The sequence below is a fragment of the Harpia harpyja genome, chromosome 1 (genome assembly GCF_026419915.1).
Source record: "Harpia harpyja isolate bHarHar1 chromosome 1, bHarHar1 primary haplotype, whole genome shotgun sequence".
NCBI lineage: Eukaryota > Metazoa > Chordata > Aves > Accipitriformes > Accipitridae > Harpia > Harpia harpyja.
The window spans coordinates 51,753,535-51,778,829 of NC_068940.1; the positions used below are offsets into that span (position 1 = coordinate 51,753,535).

Genomic DNA, 25,295 nt, shown 5'->3' on the forward strand with positions numbered 1-25,295 from the left:
ATGATATCACTGAGCAATGTGGACATAAGCCACTTTGCATCAGCTTTGGGGGTGTGTGTGTGTGCGAAGCTTTTGTTGGCACAACCTGTGAAGGCAACATGGGCAAAGTATGACAGCCACGGTTCTGTGAAGCAGAAGAATTTTTTAGAAAATGTACTTTTTCAGGAAAAGCATCATACAACAGAAAATACATTTTTGTTGTATTATTTTCTAGGACAAGCACCCAAAACACCATCTGCTAAACTATAGCATCACAGTCCTTAGAGTAGCCATTTACTTAGCTGGGACTTGCACTTTTAAATTGTATTTTTACTGGGAGGGTTTTTTAACAAACTTTGAGGGCTTTAGCAAAACTTTAGCAAACTTTGGCACGAAAGGTAGGGGTATGCTAGTGAAATTAGTTAATGCCAGAAGGTTAGAACTCATTGTTAAGACCAAGGAAAATCACAATATTGAACAGGACAGTAAGCCTGACTTCAGAGATGGTGTAAGAGAAATGGGGTGCAATGTAACAGTATTACATGAAGACTGATAGGAATTTCTGCCTTAAGCTAGCAGTTCAGCTGGAAAAGGCAGAACAGGAGAAAGAGCTGGGTGTAGTCACAGAACACAGTGAGCCTATCGTAAAATAAAGTAACTGCCATAAAACTAATGAAAAAAAGGAAATGCAGTCCTCCTAAAAGACATCCAGCAGCTCTTCCAGGAGAGAGAGGGCAGTACTGAAGGGCATTGATGAGATACCACCTGCAATAATGCAATGTAATTCTTGGCATCCAAGCTCAGAAGGGATGAGTTCAGGCTAGGATCAGTCCAAGAAAGCATCTCTCTTATCAGAAGTGATTAAAGGTGATCAGTTTGTTTAGCCTAGCAAAATGAAGAGGGAAAGGGGATACGCTTATTCTTAGCAAATACACAAGAGCGACTAATACCAGGATTTCAACTTGCCGGTTAGTCCTAATGAGGTTGATTTTCTAATTTTCAAAAGAACTTCACATATTTTGCCCTTTTCTAATGTTTTGTCCCATCTGAAAGCCTTTTGTCTGAGAATTGAGCTTCTTTGTAAATTAATAGCATTCAGCAAATATTTTTGTATTTTTTTCTGAAACCCTTTGGTAACTAATCAATAACATCTGTTCTGAACGCCATGATTAAAGTGGAGCCCATAAAATGAAATTGGGTAAAACCAACTTTCTAGTGACACTTGACATGTCTCTGAGCACCCAACTAGTCCAGGCCAGGAAGCAACACGATTGTCCTCTACGTGCACTAAGAATGCTCAAATTATATATACATAGTGATAATATAGTAAAATGGCTATATAAAATCTTTCATACTAGGCTACAGTATGAAAATCTGCATGAATGGGCCATATTTATTTAATGAACAGAGGCCTTACTATTTCAGTAGTTGTATGTACAATTTTAAGCACAAAAGGCTGCATTTTGGTGTATATTTTTGAGAATCTAAAGGATATTGGTTCTGCCTTGGTAAGAGCTCCTTTTGACATTTCCAGTGGCAGTATTGCTGTTGGAATGTCTTCATGTCACACTTAGCAGCTGCTTTCTTTGGGTCACATCCAGCCAAAATTAGCCTCTATAGTTCCCAGTCAATGGACTTTCCAAAGCCCACCTGTGCTCCCCTTCATGACTTTTCAGGGAAATTTTCTTCCCTTCAGTAATAGTGAACATGTCATTTATATTTTATTCCTCATCAGAGCCAGCTTTATAATTTGCAGTTTCCCAAACTACAGAAGGGAAAGACTAAGAATAAAAACCCTCTAGTTTGGCTTCCAGACTACTGATTTTTTTTCCTTCACCTAGTTACTGAAACACAAGTGGTAAAGCTGACCCATGAAAAAATTAGCACAGGATATTAAAGATTTATCTTGACTAAGATAAGTGATGAAGTTTTTAGCTTTCTAATTAGGGGAAGGTTTGTTATAGTCATATTATGTTATGAACCAGACTTTCCCAGTGCCTGAGCTAACACATTGTTGATGATGTTCTTCTGAGTTGAATATATTCATATGCAAGTTCATACTACTATGAATAAATGTCATGAGACCATTCTGACTCAGTTCAGTGAATTTATTGACTAAGACTACAAAACTTACAATCAACTGGCAGATACAGTAGCGACTATAAAACATCCCAGTCCCACCTACTTGTGCTGATGGATCACGCTATGTCATATAAACTCAGCTGTTAACTCCATATGTTTTAACTTGGGTTTACTGAAAAATTTTCAAGTATTACAAAATTGCTATGTAATTATCTTAGAAAGTAGAAGTACCAGTGGATACTACTATAAACAAAATTTATAATTTATATATAAATATTATCTGTTTATTATATATATCTTTATTATACATGCATATATACAACATATAAAATTAGATATCATTACTATGGATCGAGTATATCATTATGATATATTTAATAATATATATTACATAATGGCATATTATGGCATATTGTGAAATAAATACTATTCATGCCAGCTTTTCTGCTATTTCCTGCTTTGAACAGAGCAATTAGAAGTGCAAAATATACCAATTACTCATTGGTTACATAATAGATTAGAAAAAATTTAACCAGCACAAGAGTAAGTGCATGGCTTCTAGGAAGTCTGGTTCATACCTTATTGTGCTATGTATTAAATTTTCTCCTCATGTGTGCACATGATAAATGCAATATCTGAGTCATGGCACAGGAAAGCAATGATCAGCTTGGCCAACCCTGATCTTTCTTTCAGGGTAGGTACAGAGGAAGGACTGTTAATTGTTCTTACTTGGATGATCATATCATGCAGCAGGAATTAAGCTGAGGTTCAACATAGTGCAAAGTCTCTGTGGTCTCTTGTTTTCACACTTGAGAGGAGAAGAGGCATCATGAAGCAGGTTGTCCTTCTAGGCTGGGTAGCAGTGGACTGAGAAGATTCTCAGTAGTTTTTGGCTTGGCTTGTCAAGGAACCAAAGGAGACACCATCAGGCACGTTCCCACTTTCCATCAGAGAGCAGGGGCTGTTGCCAACACCGCTAAACCCCCTCCTTTCCCAACTGTATTTTTACCTTACTGACAGTATATGGTACTTACGTGGTCTATAGTGATAGTATATGTGCTTGATTTTTATGCTGTGATTGTGAGTTCATCGCTGTGTAAGAGTAATTTTCAGGGATGCATGAAACATTCAAGAAGATGTGTATTAAATATAGAGGATTATTATGGATGATCTGCAGTCTGAACTCAGTATGTTTCTTCTGAGCATGTCTACTTTCATCAGAGATCTCCATAGAAGGAAAAATGAAATTGCATCTGTTTCTTAAATACAAGGTACAAAATCATGCATTACACTGCTCTAAGAATCAGATTACAATGTATGCCAAGATGAGTAATGAGCAAGTCTGTTTAAGTTCAATTATTACATGAAAGTAGCAATAAATAGAATTAAAGTTCCCTGCATGACTACGTTCTCCTAAATGGCTGGGTAGGTGGATGTATCCCTAAAAAAAGTATAAGGTTTATGGCATTCTCTCAACCATGTTGCATGCCTCAGTGCAACAATTCAAAATAGTAAAGAAATGAACTAGGTGACACATTTCTACAACCTCTCAGTGGGGTGCTGGAAAGAGTAGGAAATATTACAATTTTTTGTTTCTTATTTCAGCATGGCAATGCTGCTGCTGAAGAAATTTTAAAATACGTTGAATTCTGAATTCATAGCCATTTTTCGGTCCTCAAATGAAAAATGTAACAAAGTTAAAAGCATCAAAACCTGCCTTTTAGAATCAAGACAAAAGTGTACCTATGTATTTAATCTATAACTATAGATGAAAACCTAGCATTTTAGGATTTAGGAAAACATATACCCACCCTCAAGTACTCAGAGAAAAGAGACTATCATTGTATATTTTTAGTCATACCTGGAGTCCTACTGACTGCAAGGAGACTATTTCTATGCCAAAGGCATTGCAGATCTGATCATTAGACCCACTACTGAGAAATGCTGAGCACTCTTGAAGCTCCTTTCAGCAGCGGTAATAACAGCTTACTGAAGATGTTTAAAGCTTGCAGGATTGACCTCATGGTAGGAAACCAGTGACAGAGAAGGAGGAATGGGAGAGATGAAAGAGATTTTTTTTCTTCTATTTTTTGTATGTGTACAAGACATGATTTCTTTCATCTCAGCATAATTACTTTAGAATGTTTGCAATTTTAATCAGATCAATTTTAATATGACAAAAATCCTATTTAAAGTCCTAAACAGAAGATTAACCAGGGCCTAGTCTGTTGTAGGCAAAAAAGAAATAGACAGGAAGAGCAATTTTTAAACTTGATGTAGGAAAAAACGTTTAGGGAGAAACACATTTAAAAAATCTTAGTATCATTTAAAGCCTTTCTTTATGTATAATGTTAAAAATATATACAAGATACACGTTTGTAAGTTTGGTCTCATTGCAGCTAAGAAATGCTCTTAAGATTAATTAACTAATCAATATATTTTATTAACTACAAACTTGTAATTCACTGTACCATACTTGAAAAAAAAAAGTAAGAAAAACTTGCTCTTCAAATACACAATGTCACCTGTAAGCCAGGTATCCTGTTTTGGAGATGACTTGAATATACCAAGGATTTGTCACCCACACACAACTTTTTAGCCTACTGAAGAAATTATAAAGAAATTACAGTGCTTTGGGCAGAAGCAAAATATATTGGCTAGAAATTGGAATTAGAAATCAGAAAATTCAAGATAAGATTTTCAAAAGTGGCTTCCAAGTATCAGGAATTTTATTCCTTGATAGAACATAGAAATTAATGTGACCTGATTTTCAGAGACCAGAATTTTATGATGGCAACAATCTTCAGAACTGTCTTTTTTAAGAGAGTCTGAAGTCTTAAGTACACAATTACAGACAAAAAGCACAAATTTTTAAAGACATGTCAGTATCTGTCCACTTAGTGTTGCAAGGCATAACTGATCTGGTACCTGAGTGAGTAATTATTGGAAAGATTAAGGTTGGTAAGTCACTTTTTGAAGGGAGGCATAACTGTTTCATTCACTTAGGCCTTGTAAGACCTAGTGGAAAAATACGTGAATACATACAAAAATTTTCTAATTGATTGCCTGATTCTCCCAGTGATCTGAATTCAATTTGGCATATCAAGTGACTTTTGTCTAGGTGCCTGATTACTGACTTAGAGGACTCGGACTTTAAATGCATTAAATTCTGAGAACTTGATTTTAAAATTGTATGTACAATATTGTCCTTCAAGTGACCCCCCAAAAAATCAAGGGCTGTTTTCCTTACAAAAGAAACATATTTGATTTGAAATCATGAAGGGGCTTTCAGTAGGGAATGACATGATGTCGTTTTCCAGAGCAGAAGTGTGGCAGGAACCATTCTGGTACATATGCGTGACCACCACCATATGGCTTGTTTCATGTTGCTTTTGTTCGTTTACATTAAAAGAACATTAAAGTTACATATTTAACTGCTCAAAAGCTAACACAGGCCAGAATGAAGATGGTCTGTACAATCATAACTCAGCCCACTTGTGTAAATCAATTGTTATACAATATTTAAGTGCATGATCAAATATTGGGTTTCCACTGCATCTTTTCCACACTCAGTGAATGGGCAGTTAGTCAACATTTACTTTATTCTCCAAATTGAGTGCGGGACTGACAGCAAAATTGATGGCATTGCACAATACAAAATGATAAATTTCCTCCACTGGAAGGATTCCTGTGTGGAAAGCATTTTTTTCTTGCTTTCACTAGAATAGCTGACTGTGCAACACTTCTACAGACCTGCTGTCCACAAAAAATAAAACACACACCATTAATATCCAGCTGCAAAAATTTGGGCTGAATTCGCTTTCCCAGCCTTTGTAACCATCAGTAACAGTAAAACCAGTGTTTTCCACAACAAACTGTCTTCTATTTGTTAGTTCTAAGCAGCCAATACAGCTGAGAGAAGAGATAATTAGTAATCTCTTCCCTCATGTTCAGCATCGACAGAGTTGTGAAACCAAACACAGATTTATTACCTTTGTTCAAGTCTATGAAGGGCAACAGGGTGGATTAGGTACTGCTGAGTACCAAACCAGAAGAAATGGAGTTACACACAGGTGTGGAGTTACTGTTAAAAAGAAGAGAGCAGTTTTTCTTCCAAGAACTCAAGATGAATTTTCTGAGCTTGCCTGTGTTAGCTTTTGAGCAGTTAAATATGCAACCTTAATGGTCTTTTAATGTAAAATGCTAATGATTTATAATCTTTCAGATCAAATCTTGAGTTTTCTATTCATTTTTACCCAGGTGCCATTGGTGGAAATCTGTATTGCTGGAATGTGAGAGTAGAATGTGACCTTAAATACTCTGGGACTTGGTCTGATGTTTAGAAGTATTACTGCATATAATAAGATAAATATTCTTTATTGCTTCCTATGCCTTGAACTGATCTACAGCAAACATTTTTTTAATTACTTCTAATTCTCCCTCAGCTTTTTTCATAGATCATCTCACACTAATGCCTTATGTGCCAACACTAAAACAGTTAAGCTGAGGCTAAAGCCTGTCCACTGTGATAAAAGATCTCCAAATTTCATCTGCATGTACAACTCCAGAAGATTTCTGATTATTTTTTTCTTCTTCTTCTTCTTTATTTTAGGACAATTATATGCAGAAAGACGGGCAGCAAACAGCAGAGCGTGAAAGCCATTGATGTTAAAATTGAAACCGAGCCCTTTGTGAATGACCAATATGATGCTTTTTGTGTAAAGGATGAAGGTCAGCACTGATATATTATTAAAATAATGCACAGTCATCACTGTCTTGCAACATTAAAAGTTTTGCCTTCAATTTTTCTACTGCTGAGAGGCAAAGAGGGAATATTAAGGAATAAATCATTATAGGAATTGCCCGCTAAGTGAGCCAACTGCACTAGCAAAGACATTGGTTGCAGGAAATAAATTGCATTATCTTTTGTCTTTGCTGCAGTTTAGCAAGTTCAAACAGCACTACTGATCTGGAAGAACCCATTTTGGTGTTCACAGAACATCATTTATGGAAAAGAATATATCTGGCACCAATACAGCTGAGATGCCTGAAGCATCTCCCATTCTCAGCACTGTTAACTGAATGTAACTCAGAAAGCTGACTCCCAGACGCAAAACACCACACTGTTGCATATCTATCAGTATACAACATTTGTATGCAAATAACTTCATTGCCTCCATTTTAGTTTGGTTTGTTTTGTTTTGTTGGGGGTTTTTTTGTTAACAAGTGTAGACCAGCCCGCTAGAGACTCTGATATATCATGGATGATTCTGAAAACTGAATTATTTCCAATTTAAGTTGATGCTTAAACTTTTTGATATTCAAATGCCAGAACCCACAAGCAAAGATGGATTCTGAAGGCACAAAGTAAATTGTTACTGATAGGCAGGGTTGCGTAAAGAAGTTTCGGAACCCCTGAAACATATTGTTGATGTCCGCAGTGAAGTTTCGCATCTCATTTCCAAGAAAAGCAGGGGCAAGCAGATGGCATTTACTGAGAAACAATAAGTTCACAACACAGGGGGGCATTTTGATAAACAGTCAGTGACAGCAGTGGGAATGAAAATATGGTTGAAGTGAAATGTGGCAGAGGTGATGCATATTTGATGTGCGCCCAGTCATTCAAAAATCATACAGTTTGACCATCCTCTCAAGTAACCCTCATGATATCAACGCCAGGCTCCGTGCTGCTATGAGCGATGCCAGCTCCGTCACCCGGTTGCTAATGTTGTCACACAAGCACCTTTGTGCTTTCTTCCATGCTGCTCCTCACATATAGGAGCAGCTCCCTGTAAACATCTGCAAAACTCTCTCATTGTCTTCCTTCAAATCTCTCTTTTGTCACCATCCCCCCCTCGAGAAAAACCTTGCGGTGGGTGGGACAGCTGTGGGATGCTGAAATCATTGCTCTGGCCACTATTGTTCCATTGTGCCCTTGTGCTCCCCTGTCTCTCTCCACCTGCTGCGTCTGAGCTTACACGTAGATGCTGGATTTCGGGGAAGGAACTGAATTTGCCTTTTGCATTTGGTCACTGCTCGCGGTAAAGGTGAAGCTAAGAACATAGTCTGACAATGCTTGTTGGAAAGGAGTACTACACAGGACTCAGAAACTGCATACTTAAAACTCAGGGGAAAATTTGGATCTTTTGCAAAGAGAGACAATTGATGAACATGTTTTGTACAAGGCAGGGAGTTTCCTGATGACATAATGGGATGATCATGCCAATGCACTCACCAAACAGTCCTTACACAGAGAAACATTTCTGGATGACAATAAGGTCCCCTCTTCTTTAAATATATAAAAAATGTTGGAGGCAGAGTCAATGTTTGAATAGAAAGGCTTAAGCGAAGTTGTGTGGCAAAGCCTAGCCTGTAGTTGGTATGAAAAGAGCAAAGTCCAGAAAGGAAACAGCCTTAACATACAAGTGTAGCACACGATAACACACAGGCCAGCACAAAACAGTTGACCAAAGAAAGAACATCCTACACCTCAGGGATGCCGCTTTCAGTTTTGGGAAGTAAGTATCCAGTAATAAGCAGCAACAACAAACCCTGCAACACAGACTCAGACACAGCATATCTGTTCTGCTGGTTTGTACATGTGGCTAATATCTACACATCTAAGTTATGATGAATGAATTGTTTCTTACTTGAAACCTCCTGAGTATTTTTTTTCTTTTAGAAAAGTGGACACTGCTTTTAATTGATACAATTTCAACTATAATACAGTAATACATTAGTATTAGGACCTGTGTATTGAAATCAAGGACAAAAAGCAAGTTGTTTTGCCCTGCCCAAAATCCCAGGTTACTTACACTGAGACCTATGTCCCCATACACAATAACCGCAAGCCCTTTTATTTCTTCTGTATCCATCCAACCAATAATCTGCAGTCCCATATGAAATTCATTGGGTTCTTTCTCCAGTATTTCTTAACCTCACCCTCTACCCATCATCTCCCTGCCTTCGGGACACTCTCAGCTCCTTGCTGGGTCCGGGCATGGCTGGCTGGGCAGGGGCGGCACGTGTTGTGGCTGCCTTGGAGGTATGAATACGCTGTTTTGTCCATCCGTATGCAATGCCGATCGGCTGGCCAACGCTGCTTGTGGGAATGCTTGTAAAAGCTGAGTCTGACCTATGCCCATCCCAATGGAAAAGACGCCCAGCTTTGGCTCTTTCCTCTTTTAAACTCATCTTACCAAAATGAGCAGACACTCAGCAGCTTTCCCTCTTTGTCAGACTTGGCTGAGATCAGGCAAAGGCTCAGACAGACTGACAGGTTGAGGACAGACAGAGGGAACAGTCACATCAGCCTTCTCTTCTTCAGAAACTAAGTTGATTATAGTAACTCTTCACAACTCTATTTTAGAGTTGTGCAAAGGGCATCTCGAACCACCATGAAACTTCTAGTACAAACCATCACAAAATTCCCTTCTTAGGCCTTGATTTATAATTAATCTTTATTCAATTAACATTTAGTATGTGAATGAGTTCAGTCGAATTGCTTTAGCATACACCTCAGCATGCCTCAACAGCCGGGGCAGCGGGCAGATGCTAGCAAGAGCTCTGGGTGTGCTTACAGGATTAGGCTTTTACAAATAAAAATCCTGAAGAGAGAGAGACCTTTTTTTTTTTTTTTTGTGCTTCTGAAATGAATTTTGTTCTGTACACACAGAAGAATCACAGCAATCTTTGATACTGAGTTATGTTTTACAGGCAATTCATACTAAGAGTTATGTTTGATAGGGAGAGATGTAGCTGTAATGTTTTATGAATGCTGTGAGTATAGCTGCTGTTTTTGCAGTACAGAAAAATGTGTCTTCTCAGTTTCTTGTAAATAAATGTTTTATGCAGCGGTGAGAGTGAGGAAGAAAACTCTGTACCAGCTCAGGATCTGCTGAGATCAGAAAGTTTTCTCTTAGCCCTGAGTGCTAAAAATTACCTAAAAATGTATTAGAGTCTGCCTATTCTGAAAATGGAGTATCACACGTAAGTCAGATCTGGCCCGCAGAGTGTGTGTTTATTCTCTATCAAAGCTCCTAAGAAAATGCCCCAAAGAATGAAAGAGATAAAGCAAGAAAAACAGAAAGCTGGAATTTTTCCTACCAGTCTTTTTTTTTTGTAGGACCACATACCATTCAATTTCATATATATATATAATCCTCTCAGTTCCATTTCTTGTATTTTTTTTTAAATGCAACAAAGGAAAGATCTCTTTGTTAATAGCTCCGAAGTTTTACTGGTTCTTTCTTTTGGTGACCCACTGATATTTACAGGCAACAAGTAAGATCTCTATTCCATATGGCTTTGATTTGCTGCCACCACAGAAAAACTAAACAGGCAGCAACTTGTAGTAGCATACAGCATAAATGCAAATCAAACTTTGTTAAACATGACTGCTGGCTCCAGATACCCATCAAAGCTTGATGGCTTATGTACATATTTCAGTTTGCCTTTTTCAGCAGTAAGAAAAACAGAAATTAGTGTGTTCTCTACAGCAAATATATTAAATATACTTTACAAGAGCAATCAAACTGCAATTTGCTTTATGTAGTATTTGGACCATTTCATTGTATTTGTCATGCTTTGCTGTGGATATGAAGTTTTTCATTTTTTCATTGCTACAGCTTTCTTTTCCAGAGCTTTGCATATAGCTGACAGTAAATTTCCAGCTACCTGGTGATGTCATTTAAACTAATAAATTCTTACAAGCCCTATCTGATGAAAGAGGTATTGGCATCCTAACATTGGTAGCTTACAAGCAGCACTTACATTGGCTATGATTGAGTTTTGGTTCTTTGTACTCCATTTGTACTCAGTATTTTTATCCAAAAAGAAAAATTCTATATACTTCAGTGTCTCTGCAATCAAGAAGTAAAACAAACATCCACACTCATCATTCATAGGGCTGAGTGTTAAGAGTTGCATTTTCCAATTTCTTAATGGCAAGATGACATCCTATAAATTCCAGCGGTCTCTCTGGAAAAACTCTGCTGAATTGGATGGTTGTAACAGGGGATGTTTTATGTCAAAGGGGATGTTTCATGTCAGTTTTCAGAGCATGGTACACAGTTAAATTAGCAATTTTAGGTAGACAAATTTCAGTAGATTCCCAGTTCTGCCAGATGGCATAGAAGCTGGTCTGCATCTTTTTCATGTTGATAGGGTTTTTTTGCATTGATCTTAGGCTGTTTTTTCTGTAGACAGTATTTTATAAAAACATCTCAAAAAAATCTATACAAACTGATGGGACACTTGTAGTTTAAATCAAGAAGATGCTTCTGGAGGAATCTGGGTTGGGGAGGAGGGGTGCTGTGTTCTTAAAGTGACTTGTGTCGACTCTTTGCCAGAAATCACCTGTCACAAACTCCTTTCCACACATGGTTTGGAGTTAAAGTTATTCTTCAGAGGGGCCCTAATTCCTAAAAGCCAATCACAACTGAATGTGCTAACTCAATTAACAAGAGGCGTCTTCAGTCCCTTGTAAAAAATAGTTACTGAGTCTCTAAGAAGTCTGTAACCAGAGTCATCTCTAGCCCTAACGTATCTATGCTCAACACCTATCTTTGCTGTGCCACATATTCCCATTCAGTTGTCAGATGTTGACTCTATCCTGATTTCTACCCATGTATATTGAGTTCTTTATTGACCGTGGTGGTGATTTTCACTCCAGGAGACAGTGTCTACCAAATTACTGCTGACATGAGGATCTTCTGTGTACTTCAGCATTGCCTTATATCTGTGCCGTGCTGTCTCTCTGTGTAACCCAGTCCATCCTTGCTTACTGGAGGTCAGCCATCAAGGTATGGAGCCCTGTTAGGTGTTTGGCCTCACTGTCAATATGTGGCAAACTCAGGGAGGATCATGATGTCCAGAACTGGATTCCAAGTTTCCAGGTTTGAGATGTGACCTCGCACACAAGCAGGCAGAGCATGGGATCTGCTGGATGGAGCCCGAGTATCAAGCACATCAGGCTCTTCTACTGGGAAGCATGCATTTGGTTCATTTTTTAGCAAGCATGAAGAAAATATGCTGGTTTATGGGAGGATAGATGAGGGGAAAAGCAGTGCTGCAGACAGAGAGTTCAGCACTGGAGGAGCCCCGTCCTCATCTACTGGCGTCACCACTCCAGGCAACCCCTGTGGTCGCCTTAACAAAGAGCACTACTGTTCCTCTACATGACAAGCTGCTGCCAACACACCCTCTGTCACGCTTCATGGCCCAGATCTGCCTCCTCTCTTCCAGCAAGAAAATGGCCTGAATGCCAGCCCTGAGCACAGGCTGTTGTTCCAAACAAGCCCATGCTTTTCCAGCTCCTGGTACAAAGGCTGCAGACAAAAACCTGAAGCCTGTCCCCAGAAGTGGCTCAGTGTGATGAGCTGCTGTGCCAGTGTCACTTCTGTACATGTACCAGAAAGAACAGGTTTGGCAAAAGGCTGAGCAGGAATTGTCATAGCAACTGAGACTGCAGCAGGACGAGGATCTGTAAGATGCTGCAACCCAGAAAATTCCTGTACATCTTACACAAGAGAGGACGGCAGCAAAATGGATGTAGGAACTAGAGTATGTCTTTGCAGGGTATCAGCTTTCACTTATGTTTTTCTGTGCTGCCACTCAATATGCTCTGCAGCAAAGACGTGACCTTACAAAGTTTCATATGAGAGAGTCAAAAGTTCCCCATACAGTGTTCATCCATGAACGTCTTTAAAATCTCTGCTTTTCTTCCTATTCACACTTCAGCCAGATCTCTCTTTCAGGATCTCATTTCAGGATCTCTCTGTTACCACATCTGTTGCCAAATTTTACAGTAAAGCTCCCTTCAGCTTTCTTGTTTCCTGGAAGGTTAGAGTGTGCTTTTTGAATGTGTTTGCCATATTTAACTAATGTAAGTGTTACTTTTCTGCTTCCTCTGGCTACAGGATTAAGAAGCAAGGCTTTGTAGGTAAGAATACCCCCTGACATATAATTGTCCCATATAGCCTTGGGATCAATACTTCCCTCAGAGCAGATACACAGCTCCCATTTGTACCGATGGAAGTAGCTACATAAATAAAGTACATGAAATGCAGGACTCTGTAGCTTTCCTATGAGGCAATAAAATATTTTTTTATTCCTTTCATCCACATCAATCTCTATTCATCCAACCAGTTCACAGGAAAGGCATTAGCTGCTAACTGCTCCTCACTTCCTTGGATGCCAAGCCTCCATAAGACCGTACATAAACTGAGCTTTGTGTAGCCTCAAAAGCTTGTTTTTTCTGTCACTGTGTGTGTGCATAACTCCCACTAACTTCTGAAGGTGTTAGGCAGTATATATGTATGTGTACAGTACGGAGAATAGACTTCAAAGCTTTGACTTCAGTAGAGTGTCCCTTAAATTAGTGGCAGATGTTTTTCAGCATACCCACTTGAGAAGTGGTTAGCCAGGTCTATCAGACAATTTCTAAAAACTTGATCCAAAAGAACTTTCACAGAGTATGGCTGTTTATCATAGGATTTTAATTTCACTACCAGGTAAACAACTGGCAACATAAATACATCGTGTTTCTAAATAAACATGTATTTACCTATGCCTGGGTCAGAAGTGGGTAGATGATGGGAAAAGCTGCAGCCAGGACTCACAAGGATCTTGCAGAATGTCCCTGGGGCAAAAGCAGGAAAGCCTGAGCTTTTGCAGAAAGTAGAATGAAAAAAGCTTTTCTGTCAAAACTATTGCCCACTGAAAACCCTGGACATGAACTGGTGTCAATGGAAATGTCGTTTGTAAGGTCTTGTGCTGATGCTGTCCTAAAAGTAGATGCTAGCAAAGTAGCAAGGGTGCTCTCTGAAGATGTTTCTCCTTCTGCATGTTTCAGAGCATAGTCCTGGAGGTCACTTTTTCAGCTTCCAAACAAAAGACTTTCCGAGGAACATAATCTTTGCTTAGCCAACTAAGTAATTAGGTTTTTGTACCAAGGCAAACTGTTTCAACAGGAGAGATCAATACTAGAGCACAGACCTGGCCCTAAGTTTCCGTTATCCCATATAATTACCAGAACTCCTGAGCTATTACCTATTAGCCTTTTCATTTTTGGTTGTTCTGTATCAGGACAAAAGCAGGTTTTGAATCTTCAGTTACTTTGGCAAGTGGAACAGTTGTTTTTTCTTCTACAGTCAATAAGGGCTCTAGAACCACTGAAAAACATCCAAGATTTGAGAAAGAATATATAAGTGTTGATTTATACCAACACTGCACACTTTGTCCATTGGGTTTCTTGGTAAAATCATGTTTTTGCATTATAGGTTGTTTGTTTGTTTTGTTTTTCTGTAACAAAGAGATGTCTATTCCAAAAGGGACTGTAAAAAATCTGGAGGAAAAGGGAACGTGGCAAACCTCTCTTGAAGAGCACTTCTGAGAGAGGAAGACTTTTGAGAGAAGAGAAACCGCAATGCCTAGAAGTTCTCTAGAAGATTTTGGCCCACCTTGTTCACAATAGGCAAGATTGTTCAAACCTGAAAAAGAGGGTTAAAATTCAGTTTACACTGATGTTGGGGATTGTCTGTCTGCCTCCTCTCTGCACTTCTTTCATGCAACAAAAAACTCAAATCAGTTTTGTTATTGTTTATAGTAATTTTTGCTTCCTGGCTTTTAGTGTTGTCAGCAGAAATATTATCATACATCTTGTTAGACTTTATATCCTGATAAATTTAGCTCTTCAGATTCTCACAGAGACCAGAGCTATGTTACCCCCTGGGTGTTGTTAAGTTGAAGAGCACAAGTCACCCTTTATTTTAGGGTGTCTCTAACCTAAAATAGGGGAAATTTGAGTATCTGGGAAGAAACTTTTGATTTTGAGAATGACTAGAATATTAGACAGAGTCTGAAAAACGACTGGCGTCTACCTGGACCTTTTCTTTCTGTGAACATGGACTGGGTCATTGCTCAGTCTCTGCCTGCTTGCTACGGTGTAGTAGACATTAAAGTGCCGGTCTTAAACAATTTCACAAGGTTTTCTGCAGTTCAGAAAAATTACTGTGTCCAAGCTTTTGCTTTCCAGTACCAACCTACCCAAGCCTTTGTTAGCCTTTGTAGAAGAAGGCAGAGAAGACAGCTGTAGCTTGATGGCCTGGGCTGACTTGTTGGAAACAAAGCCCCTCTAGATGCATTACTGTTACACATCAATAACATCACAGTTATAGCCCAATATATACCTTCCCAATTACAGCTGAAAATAGTTATGAAGGAGGATTAGGGCAGGAATCAGATGAGATGTATGAGTTCTGTGGACATGTGGACGTCTGTCCTCAGAGTAACTCTTTTAGCACTGCCTTTAAAGACTACTGCAAGGTCTCTACAGTCTCATTTCTTTTTTTCTTTCCAGACAAGCCCTGCGGAGACCCGCCATCCTTCCCCCACACGATCCTGCACGGCCACACCGGCTTTGAAATGGGGGATGAGCTGCTGTACGTTTGCACCCAAGGGTACGTCATGGGCAACAAGGAGACGGCGTTCACGCTGCTCTGCGACAGCTGCGGGGAGTGGTACGGGCAGGTTCAGGCCTGTGTCAAAGGTAAGCTCACCCAGCACACGGAGCATCCCTCTGGGATGTTGCAGCCTCCCATCGGCCCAACTGAGACAGTTTCAGGCTTACAGGGGTGTCTCCTGGGCATGCGCAGTCCCTGTGAAGGTCTTGGTGACTAGAGCATCAATGTCTCAGCTGGCCCAACAGGGCTTTTACAATCAAGCTTTTACAATTTTACACATCTCCAGTAAACCACAGGGGAGGATAACTTATTCATACCTACATGAGCATAAAGTTTCTTTCTGGGTAGCAGGATCCATTCAAAATAAAAAATTGGATTTTTTTATGCCGTATTTACTTTTTCCATATCTGCTAACCCCATTTCAGGGATTCACTGAGTCTTATCCCACGGTTGCCATCCAGCTCCTGCCTTCCAGTCCACCGTCTTCCTTCTTGTTCCCCCAATACCCTTTTTCTTTAGTATTGAACATAATTTTTAGTTACTGGAAAATAGCCTTTGAGAAGATCCTTCACCTGCGTATTTAGTATCAGAACCAGTCCCGTTCTGGAAGTCAGCTGTTGATAATCTTGTATGTGCTCATTCTGATACTGGATGAGGTTTGTAACTTTTCAATGTACTTACTTTGTTTACTCAAAGAAAGGGATTACTACGGATGTTACAAGAAATACCGGAGGTATTTTTTTCAGAGTAGTTCAAAAGCCATGCCCAGACAGCGTTAGTGAGCCAAAGACATTGTTTACCAGATAGAGTGTACAATGCAGGTTTTTTATATCTTCTGCTATGTTTATTTTCACACGAAGCCACAGAGTTGCTACAGAGCAGGCTACTGAAATGAAAACTTGGTGTTTGTTCTCACTTTTGGGAACCTAGAGCAAGTACAGAGAAAAGCCAGTGTCTTTCTGTAGGCGTGCACTAAGCATGGCCTGCATGCAAGTAACATCTTTCCTTACCATAGACGTGCTGAGGCTCTCCATGGCTTTATCACCCGGTCACCAGCCTTATGTCTTCATGTGATGCTACACACCAAGGCCCCTGAGATAGAATCCTCCTTACAGAAAAGCTGAGATGCCACAGTGGTACTGTGGCCCCATGGAGACAGGGGTCAATACCTCTCAAGGGCACAGCAGACCCATGTGCAACTCCCTCCGCTTCTTTATATTTTGTAGGTTGAATTGAGCTGACCATCCTTTAGATTCCTTTGGATTTTTATTTGGGATGCAAAATGGGTAATACAATAGCTGTCCATCTTTTAAGCCCTAGGCTTTCTCCACTGGCTTGTAAGAAGCTAGTTTGGCTCATCTGAGCTTTTACTAGCCCTTTACTACTAGCTGCTTTAGCACTTTTGAACTTCTGGCTTTACATACGTGAAACATCCTGCTTCTGTTTGATAGGTTAGGAAAATTAAAGACCTATGTAAGTTAGAAGAGCTGCCTGTGCCACAGAAGAAGTCTGTGACAGAGTGACAGAAATACATTTTGGGTTAGAGCTAAGGAGTGAGATGGAAAAGTTAAAAAAAGTGTATTATTTTTTAATTTGCCCCAGTAAAAAGGCATACAATTTTTCTCTTGTACCATGCTTTCAGGATTTTTGTCTACAAACAGAACAGTAGCTACCCAAATATTTCTCCATTAAAAGGAATGAAAGTGGATTTTCTTACCGAATAACTTGACTCAAGGAATTAGGCTTCTATTAAAAAAAATCCAAACCAAAATGTAGAAGCTCTGGGAAATTATAATAATTTGATTATAATAATGACATTTCCTAGATCTAAACCTTCAAGAAAATCCACCTTTATATGTTAGTTAAATTCTGCAGCAAACTTTTAACTTTACCCTTGTTTAAACATAAGCTAAATACTGTCATGAGTTCAGATTTGGATGCAATCTGAATTCTGCTTTCTCATTCTCTTTCTCACGTTACCCTGCTCAATGCATAAAGCTCACGATTTTTCCAATATTTAAGAACAGTCATTAGAATATCTTACTATTTTTTTTCAGAGAGATACCACACCTTTAAGATGATATTTCTGGCAAAACAGATAAATTTGAAGCAAAGGAATGGGCAGCTGTCGGGTAGCTGAGCTGTCTATATGGGCTGGAGTTTGCATATCCATTTCAGAACCTATATATGCCTTAATGCCCAGGGGTTTGCAAGGAGTTATTTTTACTCGTGAATATATACCACCAGGCAGTGGATAATCATGAGAAAAGGTCAAACTTGTTCTTAGTAGAAATGGGTCAAGTCTGTGCACCAGGGAACCAGACACTCAAAACCATGCAAATGGTATAGAGATAAAAAAAAAAAAATAAAAATTCCAACATCTTTCTGAACTATTTCAGCTTCCAGAACTGTTCTTACAAACAGCAGTTCAGATGATTAAGTGAAATACTACAGGGAGTGGAGGAGGAGCATGGAGGGAGAGAAGGAAAAAAGAGTATCTACATCTGATAACCCAGTGGGCCTGAATCTCCTATAATCTGCACCAAATTGATACTTCTTTTTCCTTCACTGAGGTTAGTGAAAATGCTAACTTTATCACACATAGAAATAAAACTGTATTACACCAAAGTATGAAAGGGAAAGAATCAGGCCATTTAAGTTGTGTGTGTTTCACTGTTTCCCCTGGATAAATAGGCTATTTCCCCTGTTTTGCCTCAGCCTTTCACACAGCTGCAGGGAAGAGAAAAATATTTTTAAAACAAATAGGAAAGTGTGGCTGTAAAATCACAAACACCAATACTGGAACTTGGGAGCAGATGTAATATGGTGGATTATGATTTTTAAAATTATTTAAATGTAGATGTCATGCTGAGGGGCTTCCTTTTATTAGTGTTTTTCGAACACTTTAAGGACCTGCGATAGAAAGTACAATACATGTTCAATTAATAATTATATATTCAGTCCTCCTGATCACAATTCTTTAAGAAAGGAGGCTTTACAGGAAGACTGAAATGTGTGATATTAGGGTTCGTTATTTTTTAAAAAGTAGGAATTCAGTGAAAAAGAACAAAAAAAAGGAATTTAATTAAAAGAAACCTGATTTAGCTGATGGATATTTGGGGGTCATAGGAGAGAGGAGAAAAATTATTAAGTACTCCAGAAGTCAGCACACACACTGCTTTTTAAGCGCTTTGAGGCAAGAGAGTAACTTCCCTATCCTGAAGGTTAATGATGGGACTTAACAGAGAATTTATATCCTTGTTGTCAGAGGAAAGATGGTCATGAAGCCACTTCAGTGAACATTTAAGTGCTGTGTTTAGAGAGTGGTAAGATGATATGATTCTCTTGTTCTGCATCTGCGCCGGGTTAGCAACTGGAAATGTGAGGTGGTCCTGATGCTCTTGCACCAACACAACTGGACCATGGGGAGAAAACTCCAGTCAGAGGATTAAAAGCTATAAGGCCAGTTCCTACATCTTGGACCATCTCCAAGACTGGGGCAAGTCACTATAATACTCTCTGCTGCTTACTCCACCTCATCCATGAAAGAGTGATAATGTTTATCCAGCTTCATAAAGCTTTCTGAGATTTGCAGATGTTACAGCTGTGTATTGCTGTACTACTTGGTAACTGCCACATTATAATGCCCAGCTGTCCAAGCAGAATATCAGACTAAACAGCAATAACTGGGTTTTTCTCTTGTTTGTGTAAAAGCATTGAGCCTGCTTTACATTCCCAGTTGCTCACCCAGAGCAAAAACGGGGTTGAAGAACTATCATTGTAGCAGTGTCTAAATATAGCACTTAAATGTTCTTTGAAGTAGCTTTATGATCATCTTTCCTCTCTGTTTTGATGCAGTTAGAAGAGATAGGGTCCGTTCTGGCACACAGGATGTCAGTGTACAACCATAGAGTTGGCAAATTCATAAATGAAATGAAATTAAAAAAATATATTATGCATCAATATACATATAATCCAAAATATGTGGCAAAACTTGGCTATGGGCATAACTGAACAAAATCATTTCAGGGTTATATTAAGCGGATTCTGGATACAGTAAAGTATGTTGGAAATTAAGAAAACAGTACATTACAAATGGCTTTAATGTGCATTGTGCACACCCGGTAATGGACTGTAATTTGTAATCAAGATGCTTTTTAAGAAAAAAGTGGCTCTGTATAGTTAGTGTTTCCTGAAATTTCTAATCATGAAAAGAGGCTGTGTTCTAGCTGGAAACACAGGGATATTCAACCCAACAAAGCAACTTTAAGCAGAGAACAAGGAAATACATGTTTTTTGCAGTTTATTATTTTTTCTCTTTCTGTGGAGAGAACATATTTGTTTCACAAAATATATCCTGAATTTTGGCATTGTAGCAAGGTCTGAAAGCAGATGTATACATGACATGCTGTGGCTGTCCTGCAGGCACAGAGACTAAAGTGACCATTGCCAAATGATGGGGTTTTTTTTTTCCCAAAATGAACCATAGGTTCAATATCAGAAGCACTAATACTACCATTTCGGGCGGAGGCGGAGGAGGGGGGGAGGTCAGGGCTGCATTGCATTAGGCTGCATCTTCGAGAGTTTGCTTTCTGAAAGAGAAGGCAGATTAGATGGCTGGGAAATCATGTCACATCTCTGCCCTAAAACTGGCTAAGAAGAATGAAATTTATTTATCCTTTTCCCTTGCCTGCTTTGGGTTTTTCCAACCAGCTTGTGGCAGGAGAGGTCATATCTTCTGCACATCCAAGGAATCTCTCCAGTGTCAACACTTGGATACTTGTCTACTGTGTTCAGAGCTGGTCTAACTTTTCCACACTGAGGACCATACTTCTCATTTCAGTGTAAGGAGGAGTCGGCTGACTTTGACCACCTCTGAAAGCTTCATCTGCAGCTCTGTCTTTTTGCCTGGTTCAACTATTCTCATTGCTTCAAATGTTGCTTTCTGAGTTTTCAAGAATAGTATTGATTCACATTCATGTGGTCTGTAAGCATGACTAGCCAGCACCATTTAATTCTTTTTCTTTTCTTTTTTTTTTTTTAATGGGGAGATTAAAAGAAAATCTCTCTGGCTTTTGGTCTTATTTGGGAATGCTTTTTTTTTCCTTCTGAGAGTGCAAAGGGAGAGTTGTGACAGACAAACAAAATCAGCAACAAAATATGTCCATGGCCTGTCAAAACAATTGTTATGACAAACTTTGGTTCTCTTTTCAGGTCTGTCACTTAGCAGTTGTATTAGATTAATGCAAAGTATCAATTTGGCATGAACTGATTCTGCCAAATCAAATCAGTTTAAAAAATTATGATGGGTTATTTATTTATATTAGCAGGCTTTCTGCTAGAACAAAAATCATCTTCGTTCTTGTAGCTGTTGCAAAAGACAAAAGGCAACACAATTTCTGTCTAGTGTACTCCAGTTGATTGGCGAGGAGTATGTTCGTGTGCCTGATCCAAGTCAAATGGTTAATTCTTCAAGATGCTGTAGTTCACAAATCTGACTGATCTTAGGCAAATCGGCCTACATCCTCTTTTCCTTCCCAGCCTTAAAGACAAATGCCACCTTCTTAATGTTTGCTGTAACTACTCTGAGATTCTTAGAATAAAGATGTTTTTATACAGTAGAAATGTTTATGATGATGGTCTACATAGAATCAAGTTTCAATTTCCTGTACTCCAAAAATACATCCACAAAATATGCAGTGCACTTTATGGTTGTCCAAAATAGCAACACTCAAAATAGAGCTCGGATGCCAATATGCTATCTAGAAGAAAAATTAAACTGATCCTAGAGTGTGGAAAACCAGACTCTTTGGTTTTGCCTGTCTCTATGTTTGGTCACTTTTTTCACATTAGAATCAAAAGCTGAAGGAGAGGAAAGCTTTTTAGGACTGGATGCTGCCCAGAAAGGACAAGGCTAAATTAAAAGGATTTTACATTTTAATTGAGCTTCACATCTTTGGTAGTATGCCATTTCAGCATCTGTAGCTGTAAAATGTTCATTTCAGCCTCAGTAATCCCTCAGACAGTGAATCAAAACTCACTGATCCTCAAGTCTGCCAGAGGAGGGTAGGGGTAAGATGTAACAATGACCAAATATAGAAAGATTTTGGTCTTGGACTAATTAATTTCAGTGCTGGCTCTTCTTAAAACCAGACCTGCCTGGATAAGAAGGAAGATGCAACCACTTTTAAATCAGTTGCTAGCTGTTTTTAAAAAGTGTATAAATAAAGGTTACAACTATTTGGATAAGAGGTGGAGCTGAATCTACTTTGGTTGTTGCTCTTCAGTACTGAGAATAAAATTCAGGGAGCTGGAAAGCTCAAGAAGGTGCTGAGGAGGTGAGCAAAAAGAAGTGCAAAAGTTGTGCAATCTGTTCCTGGAAAATCAAGCTCACGACTGACTTAAAAATTGTCATGGTAACACAGACTCACTAAATACTAAGTCCAAGCCCCATTTGAAGGTCTGAGGCCCAAAAGAAAGAATAGAGTATTATTACTGTGTAAGTCGATTCAGGATCATATAAATCAAAGCTTCAGAGTAAGGGGGTCTGTATTTCCTTTGATGGTTAGAGAGTTCAATAGTTGCTTTCATTCTGGCATCCCATAAGCTAACATTAGTTATGTTGGTAGTCTTTGCTATAAACTGTACAAATATGGGAGATTGCATATGAAAATACATTATAGCAGCTTTACAACTTGGGCTACAATCTGATTGTCAGAAGGAACAAGACTCCCTTATGTGGTGACGAGCAGTGCATAATGAGCTCTGATCTCAGGCTCTCTTTAGATTATAATGGGCTTTTTCTTTCCTCAACCCAGCATTAAGAAAGCACCAATTCATTTCTATACATGCAGGATCAGGCCCAAAGACAGCAGGTTTGATGGAGACTTGATTGATGGTTCAACAAACCCTTAATATGTTCTGATAGACTGAGGACTCTTATTTTTCTAGGAGCACATGCTCTTTCCTGATGTGCCTACATAGGACTTTCTTCTAAAGGGCTGAAAGTACGTGGCAGGGGAGGCACTAAAGGGGAAGAGCTTCAAATTCTATAAAAAACATATTACTATACTTGTTAAGCATTCACCAATGATCCAGACTGGTCAATAAGATGAATACTAGCTGCCCATTCATACTGCTAACTAAATAATAGGTCTGGAGGAAACAGTACAAGCACAGGAATGTAATTTTTCTTCATGCATATGTGTGCGTGCAAATGTAAAAATCAATGTTTCGTCCTCAGCTGGATTACTGTAGTCTGAAAAGTAAATGAGTGGCAAAAATAGAGGTACAGGAGACACACAGATGAAGACAGACCGGTGTGATGATTCATCTCAAAAAAGAAAACAATGACCATCACAGTTGGTAAATGGTGAGTTCTCACATTACAATGTCCCAGTTCATATAAATCCAATAGACACCTATAGGCTGTCCTGAGAGACACTGGACTTCAGCGAAGCAGGCATGGCAGACGTCAACTTTTAGCAGGAGTCTGGATGATAAGAGGACAAAATGGCTCAAGGCACCATTTCCATGCAAAGAGAGCGCCAGGTAGAAAAATTCTTAAGTGAAAGCGAGACAAGGGACAAAGTGAGACTAGCAATTGATGGCTATTATAAGCGCTACATAGCGATGGTCAGTGCCACACAGAGCTTCATAAATACATTGCTAAAATGCTTTGGTATTCAGAGGCACCCACCAGTCATTAACAAAAGGCTGGAATACTGTTGGAAATGATTTTAGGATGAATTAGAAAAGTGACAGTCCTACCAGGAAGCTTTTCACTCTGAGAACTGGATTCCCCTGTCTGTTAAGTCGTCTTTACACCAAATGGAAGTTTTCCCTGCTTTGGAGAGGACAGAGAGGATCTGGAGGGTTACACAAGCAGATGAGGACACCAGGTCCAGGAGGGAGAGAGAGATCTGTTGTTGGCACTGGTGTATCATGCACAGGTTTCACCCTACACCCTTGCTGTGAGACGAGAGGACCTGCTGAGAACATCCAGTTCTCCAGCATGATAGCTTTCACAGAGGTATTAACTCTCCACAGGCTATGTCGCACATTTCGGTTTCCTCAGCATAACTGCTTTGGTTTCTGGTAGATCCGGATGCTATTCCAAGAAAAATACCTTTTGCTAATACTCATTCTGTTCTGGCACCTGGCTTAAGCTGTTCTGGCAAAAAGTAAGCTGGTGTGAGCTGTATCACCACTAAGTGTTTTTGGTCAGACTGGTTTGACAATATTTCTAATCTTTCTTAAGAGTAGACCAAATATGGCTCTGCCAGAAGTCTGGGAAGCAGTCTCCGAGGAGAATGTGACTCATTCGGAAATTGAGGTGGGCCCCAGATGAAAATGTGATTCAAAGTTGGTTGAGTGTAAAAAGGCAAAAAAAGATAAGGCTTTATGAATGCATTGATTTGTAATTCAGCTTCTATTAATTTCTTGTTTCCCATGTCATGCCAGGTCTATTGCTTCACTGTCTTCATGAAAGACTAAATGCTCTCTTAAAAAGAAAAAAATCTCACCATGATTCGGTTTGGTTTATTTTCCATATCCCAAGGCACTATTTTCTAGGACTTTTAATGCCAGCATAAATCTCAGCAATTACATCAACTTTCTATGGAGTAAAAATTGTGTGAGCTGAAAATCAACCACCCTGTCTAGTTTGGAAAATTTTTCATTGAGCTGAGGTTTTAGAAGAGTGGAAGAAATATAAATTACAGTGCATTATTTCATTCAAATTCAAACATTTACTTTCATGCTTTGAGTCAAGCCTATTTTTCTATGAGTGGAGGTTTTAGAAGAGTGGAAGAAATATAAATTACAGTGCATTATTTCATTCAAATTCAAACATCTACTTTCATGCTTTGAGTCAAGCCTATTTTTCTATGAGTGGCAGGTCTGTTGAGGCATGGGGAGTACTTCTAAATCAAACTCAAACTTTATGATGAATCCGCCCTTCTGTTGCACTCAGTTATTTTTTTGCCGGTTTGGGTTTGGTTTTTTTTCTCTTTTCTTTTTGGTAACATTTAGTTTCTTAAAATTGGAAGCCACAGAGTTGATTGCAGATGGTATTATCTTGATACATAGGTGTTAGGCTTTAAGTGTTGGAGACAGAGTTTTCTATCCTTGCAGTCATGGGTGCATCTTGCTTTCTTCAGATGAAGATGAGCAGAACTCAGTGTCAGCTTTGGTGGTGGGGTCTTCCTCGGGCAGCTCTGAAGAGCTCTCATGGAATGAGAAATACCATTCAGCTCACCTGGCCCCAGGTGTCGTATCACTGCAACACCAAGGTCATTGAAGAAAAGTAATATAATGACAAAAAATTGAACACAAGGTACTGGAATATAATCCTTTAAAATCAGCTGGCTCAAAAGGATTGAAGTTGCTGTAAAACTTCTAGTTTCGGGGGGGGGGGTAAGTCCAATTAGTAATTGATTACTTTTTGCTATATGTTCCTCTCCACATCCATTTCTTGCTTGAATATGATGAAAATTTTTCCTCAAGTCTGGCAAAAAGAGTCATGTAAGGGAGAGCAAAGGTTTGAGAAAACAATAAGCAACTGAAGAAAGTCCTCTAACTGCAGACATTAAGTTATTTATATACATTTTTAAATCTGGAAAGATAAGATATTAGCGGTTAGCATTGACACCTATCCTGATTTTTTAAAAAAACTTGATATTGACTATCAGCTTATGGTGGACCATCCCCTTTTAAATAAGCAGTAACACTGAATGAAAAATACTTTCTAAAAGTCACTCCTCATTGCAC

General features: G+C 39.0%; 1 protein-coding gene across 2 annotated transcripts in view; it reads left to right on the plus strand.

Annotated features, from left to right (window-relative positions):
* Positions 1 to 25,295, plus strand: part of SUSD5 (sushi domain containing 5) — a 43,826-nt gene that overhangs the window by 14,988 nt on the left and 3,543 nt on the right. Inside the window, exons 3-4 of one of the 2 annotated variants that reach the window (XM_052793949.1) lie at positions 6,674 to 6,792; positions 15,422 to 15,610. In XM_052793949.1, coding sequence (XP_052649909.1) covers positions 6,674 to 6,792; positions 15,422 to 15,610 — 308 coding nt within the window. The remainder of the gene's footprint in view (positions 1 to 6,673; positions 6,793 to 15,421; positions 15,611 to 25,295) is intronic. The other variant, XM_052793958.1, reaches the window with a different exon arrangement.